The sequence below is a fragment of the Glycine max genome, chromosome 15 (genome assembly GCF_000004515.6).
Source record: "Glycine max cultivar Williams 82 chromosome 15, Glycine_max_v4.0, whole genome shotgun sequence".
Taxonomy (NCBI): domain Eukaryota; kingdom Viridiplantae; phylum Streptophyta; class Magnoliopsida; order Fabales; family Fabaceae; genus Glycine; species Glycine max.
Window position 1 is genome coordinate 41,381,343 of NC_038251.2, and position 5,944 is coordinate 41,387,286.

The 5,944-nt window shown below is 32.2% G+C and overlaps 1 protein-coding gene across 9 annotated transcripts; it reads left to right on the forward strand.

The window, feature by feature from the left end:
- Nucleotides 1-854: 854 nt before the first annotated feature.
- LOC100814936 (equilibrative nucleotide transporter 5-like) lies at nucleotides 855-5,724 on the forward strand. 9 transcript variants are annotated; one of them, XR_005888637.1, is made up of 9 exons: nucleotides 855-1,214; nucleotides 1,298-1,494; nucleotides 2,328-2,368; nucleotides 3,180-3,245; nucleotides 3,637-3,689; nucleotides 3,796-3,918; nucleotides 3,998-4,660; nucleotides 4,747-4,852; nucleotides 5,509-5,724. XR_005888637.1 is itself a non-coding variant. In XM_041009654.1 (4 exons), the coding sequence occupies exons 2-4, from the start codon at nucleotides 4,619-4,621 to the stop codon at nucleotides 5,712-5,714; spliced, it is 354 nt and encodes a 117-aa protein (XP_040865588.1). In that variant the 5' UTR covers nucleotides 3,708-3,918; nucleotides 3,998-4,618; the 3' UTR covers nucleotides 5,715-5,724. The 9 variants fall into 9 exon arrangements, 2 of the variants coding, with proteins under 2 accessions (XP_040865588.1, XP_040865589.1); XR_418506.4 differs by having other exon boundaries at nucleotides 3,637-3,682; XR_005888635.1 differs by lacking the exon at nucleotides 3,180-3,245 and having other exon boundaries at nucleotides 3,637-3,682; nucleotides 3,998-4,435; nucleotides 4,524-4,660.
- The last annotated feature ends 220 nt before the right edge of the window (nucleotides 5,725-5,944 follow it).

The following is a 5,944-nucleotide window of genomic DNA, read 5'->3' on the forward strand; positions in this document are numbered from 1 at the left end:
AGAAAAGTGGGATATGAAAATAATAGATGTTAAATTCTATTTTCTTTTTTTCTTGAAAACTATCATGATTTAGGAAAATGGAAAGATTAGATTGTACTTATTAGTAAAAGTTTTTAGTTAACTTTTAATTTATTTACCTAAGTTAAAATATTTTGACTAAATTAGATTCATTTTAAATAAAATTTTAATTTTTAAAAATATTTTAATAGTTTGAAAGGTTTCTTAAAATACTTTTTCATGTAACATTTGAGTATATGAATTTCAATATCTTAAGAACCCTTTTGAACCACCATTTCTTCGGGATCGGGGTGATTGGAATGCTTATCTTGAACCCAATTCTCAAATTGTTATTGGATATTTTTAAAGCTATGGATGTTATTCTTTACTCCTCTTTTGATCGGTAAATGTTATTTTTGGCCGAGGAGTTGCCCGGAAAAGATCAATATCATTTTGTTTTTATGTTGAAGTGGACATGCGCATGTATTCTATAACGCATAATGCATCTTCATAGCATATTAATTTCCTCACCAATTTTCATATATTTATTTATTTCTAACGTATTAATGTGGAGTTATTCTCCATTCACATGTCAAAATTTTAATTTATTTATGTATGTCCCTATTAGAAAAAGTGTTTTCTACGACGACGAAACGACGAAAGTTCCTCAAGAACTGTCTTAGTGTATAAGGCGGTTGAATTTTTATAAATAAAGAATTTTCAACGAAGGCGGTTTTTATAAAATTGTCTTGGAAACCATCATTCTATGATGTTTTTGAGAAAACCATCTTAAAAAATTGTCATTCTAAGACAGTTTTTACAAAATCTTCTTAGAAGTGAATGGTTGCCATTTCGGTCTTCTCCAAAGTCCTTTTTCCTTTTGTTCTCACAAAACCCAACAGTGCCCACACTCACACACCCTAACCACGGCACCACCACATTCTCTTGCTTCCCCCTTCCTTTAGCCATGCTTGAATCATGTGGCCATCGCCTCCTTAGCTCGTTGTTGCATCTCATTTATCTACAACGATGCTCCGAATCTCCGTACCCCTCCAAGAATCGCCGCCCTCGACCACGGAAGAGCTCACGCTTCTCCTGACTCCTAGAACATACTACCATCAACTGCGCAACGTGGTAGGGGATGCGTTCCGTTACGCTCCATGCTTCCGGCATGGTACCTTAGGACACCACTCTGTGACATCACTGTTATAGTTTAGGTAAAAGTCATAACCAAACGCAATGTTATTTTCATTTCTTTCACTCTTTGATTCAATCTTTTATGTTTTGGGTTAATGGTAAGGCAATCGAGAGAAGAATAGCGAGGCTAGGAGAAGTCGAAGGCCAGCAAATCAGAAACACTAATCTTACTTCAAATCGTTTAGTTTCAGAACCTTCCGAACCTGCTTCTGCCTCTGCGGTGAAATCGTCGAAATCAGTTGGAGTGAAACTCCGAACGCCATTCGTTAGCAAAACGGAAGAATATAATATTTGGAAAAGGTATTTTCACACAAGTGATGTTTCAATTGTAAAGCAAGCTACTGTTGATTAAAATGGAACCATATAATATTTGGCATGTCTCTGTTCTTTCTTACTTATCAATTTGTGTAAATAATACTATTTAGTATGCTTGAAGCAATGCTAATGTTACTAAATCTTTATATGTTGGAGAATAAATATTGTCCTTTTGAGTTCCCTTGGAAGCTTAAGCTTTTATATTAGGCATTTCTTGAAGGTTTCAAATTTAAATGCCTAGAACTGAACACAAATATTATATTTAGAAGCATGCATCTTGTGATGTTAAAAACTCCTTTTGAAATTTTCATTGTGTTATTGATATTTGACAAGAATTACATATATTTTTTAATTAAAAAAAGAGACAGACAGTTGTACACCAAATAGATTAATGGTTTACAAATTGCACATATGAGAAGCTTCAAATTTGTAGCATTAGATTAGATACAAGCATTTATACAATCAATTTATGATAAATACCTATTACAACAACCTATACAAATGAGGAGAAATTTAAAGGGGACATGGAATATGCATAGGGGAATTTTTTGTAAGTTGTAATTGCTAGACAACTAGCAGAGGGGATTGGAATAGTGAGCATTGAGGAATGTGTGAAATCTATTAAAAGCAAGAAAGAGTGGGACTTGGGAGGAGGCTCCCTTGAAGTGCTAGCCTAGTTATTGTAATGTTCCATTTCTGTAATCTCTAGTTTAATTCCCGGTTTTGTGCAATATTAGACTTAATTTCTATGAATCTCCAATTGTTTTAGTAACAAATTCAGATTGTTGTATTTTACTCAACTTTATTTTTGTTTTCAGGATTTCATAGCAAGAGGTGGCGGGAAATTCCCTTTGTATAGGTAAACAATTGTTATCATTACATCCATAGCTACATTTTCAGCAGTTTAACTTCTAAATTGTAATATTGTATTTTAAATTAGCCAAGGGTACTGTTTTGATGCCTGTGTCTAATTTATCTGTTCAAATTATTGTTTGCATGTTAAGTGTAATGCACATGTCAAACTTATTTCCTGTTATACTTAACTTTTGGAACAATTGGCAACTTAACCTTCATTGTAGCTAGGTTATTTCACATTCATCTATTGATGCTTCCTTTGATTAATGTTTCAATACTATGCTTTTACTTAATGATTTCAAATTCAATGCCATGGTCCAAATGATGGAAAACTGAATTTTTAGGACTACTGATATTCTATTTATTTTGTATCATAAAAATCTTGGTGTTAGAATATAAGAGTTAATCTAAAAGTAAGTGATGTTAAATCATCCGAGCTATGTTGTATTTCAAGACATATTTTTCTGGAACCTTGTTTCCTTTTTCTTATATTCGCTTCACCTTTTTTTGTATGTGAGAAAAGTAGTGTCACAAACGACTGGTTTCATCAATGAATTTATTTTTCTGTTATAAATAGAAAATTCATGTTAAACTCAAAATTCTATCTCATAAATACTTTACTATTCTTCATGTTGATGTTTGTGTAGTATTCTATCTAACCTCTTCCTATTACATCTCCCAAATCCTGCTTGAATTTAATTATTCTACTTGCAATGTCTCATTTCTTGTATGAGTACTTGTAATAATAAACATGAATTAGTTCAATATCTTACATACATGTTTTCTTATATGCTGATTATTGTTCTTGGTGCTAGTTATAATCTCTAAATTATATCGAACAAACCTCCTTAATGGTAACTATGGAGTGAGATGCACCAAAGGTAGAAGCCAACTCTCCCTTTACTTAGTTCACTTTAATATATTTTTGTAATTGTTTCAACTTTAGGACAATGCCTTTATCATATCCAATCCCAAGTCAAAGTATATTGTTCTTCAATTAGACTTGAGGTTTACTTTCTGTTCCTATCCTCTTTTTCTTTCATGCACAAGTGGTTGTAACTACTAACTAGTCAGTTTGCTTATCCTTTTTTATGCCATATTTTCATATTGATATCAGATCTTGTAGTTGTCATTGTCTCTGTAACCTGTGGTGGCATTGCCTTTGCTTGTGCTAGACAACCAATTTGATTATAAAATAGCTATATTGTTTTCAGTAGATATCTTTACCATATACCTCTTAAAAGTGGGATCATCCATCATTCCAACTTGCAGGTGATGACTGGATATCTGCTAGCAGGATCAATTATTGAACCAAGAGGTTTGAGGTTAATTTGTTAGTGAAATGGTCCAAGTATGTTATCCTTATAGTTCTTTTATTATGTATTATAATGATTCTTTTCCCTTTCTTTCTACCCTCCACATTATTTCCAGAAATAAAAGCATTGTGTGAATGAGATCATGATATCATGAATAATCTACTTTCTTGTCGAACTTGATTGAAATGAAGCATCGACAACAGGCATGGTCAACAATGAGGTTTCTACATGTCTTGAGGTTTGTGCCTGGATCTATCTATCACTACTTTATCTTATAAACAGGAAGTGAATTATGTTTTAATTTTGGCATTGAATAGGGAAAATATGCTACAATTGTGGTATGTTGGCTTATTGGTAATGGATGTCTTTTCTCATGGAATAGTATGTTGACTATAGAAGATTACTGCATTTACTTGTTTCTAGTAAGTGATTATAATTTTCATGCACTTTTCTACTTAAATATCTGACTTCTCACTCAAATTGTGCAATAGCATTGCTTAATTGTCTTGGAGACCCCTTTTTTTCTCAATCTATTATGTTATTCTGAGATGTTGTGATTGTTTTATAACAAAATTTAGTTTTGTTTTTCTCCTCGTGCAAAAATATCACCCTTCTAGGTTGCTTACTCTTGTATATCAGCCATTTGCAATTGGAACACTTGCGATATTGGCGTATAATGAGGCCAAACTCAATACACGAATAAGGAATATGTTTGGATACATACTTTTTTCATAAGCACTTTGTTGGTGTTGATTGTAAGTCTATCAATTTGATGGTGCACTAGGATTAATTAGTCCCTTTAGGATGGTTTTTTATTCTATTTTTCCTACAAATTTGCTATAGTTACAACATCTTGAAAATGAGGGCTTGGAACTTTCATTGGTATATGTGCATTGAGTGGTGATTTTGGAGTTGCAAATGCTTATGTTCAAGGTGGAATGGTGGGAGACCTCTCCTACATGAAACTGGAATTCATTCAAGTGAGCATTAATGATATAACTATTATGTAGTTATTGAAGATATCTTCAGTTTATGAAATTTATTTAACATGGTTTTATTGTTATAGTCTTTCCTTGCTGGTGTAGCAGCATCCGATGCATTAACCTCTGCTTTGAGGTTAATTACAAAAACAACATTTGAGAATTCTAAGGACGTTCTCTGCAAAGGAGCGAGTAAGTTCAACTCTCCAGTACTTCTAATATTTCATTCCATGAACACATTTATGCTTATGTGGCTTATTGAATATTATAGTTGTTTAATCTGCAACATGAATCAAATAGCATAATAACTTCTTTTGTTTTAGTAATTTAGTAGTTCCCTTGCTATTTGGTCCTCTTTAATTGCTTTTAAAAGAGATTGTTATTAGAGATAATACAATTAATTAGTTACATTTTAGTTACTTCTCTATAGTCACTTCATATATAAACCAAGTAGATGGCTTGATGAAATCACCATCTTCTCATTTTCAATTAATTACATTTTATTGATTGTTCACTCTTTTCTCTTGAGTTTCACCATGTTTCCTAATAATTGTCACATGAATTTGAAGTATCATGTTATCACAATACAATGCACTTTATAAAGTTGAAGTTACTTTCTTTATTAGACCGGCAATGTCATTTTCTTTGAGTTCATTGAAATTCAGTAATCGTAGTTCTATTTGTTATTTATTGTCATTGAATGATTGAACAAAAATAATTATGATCATTATCCTCCATCCTCACTCTATATTAAGTTACTGATCACTTGTCGAGTTATACTATCCATGCGGTTTTGTTCTTTGCCATATCAACATTCTTTGAGCTTCTTTCTGTTGTTCTCTATGCAGTTATTTTCCCTAAAATACCAATTGTGAAGTACTACCATTCAAAGGCAGCATCAGAAGGATCTAAAACTGTTTCAGCTGACCTTGCAACTCGTGGCATCCGGACATTACCTGGAGCAATAATGCTTTTCACCTTTTTTTTTCATTCCAATAAGTCCCAAAACTTTCATTGTTCAAGATTCAACTTGGAATTCATTTATGAAGTTTGAATTTAGGCAAGTTTATTTTACTTGAAATATTGTCGACTAAGCATAATGATGATAATAATAGTTATATAATGATATCTATGGTGATAATAAACTATGTAGGGGTAACACATTTTTTTGGTTGAATTATATTTCCATTGATATATTTGACAATATAATCAATTCATGTGATTTGCGCCATAGTGATGATGGTTGTATAGTTTGTGATTTTTTAGACTTTGTGATGCTAATAT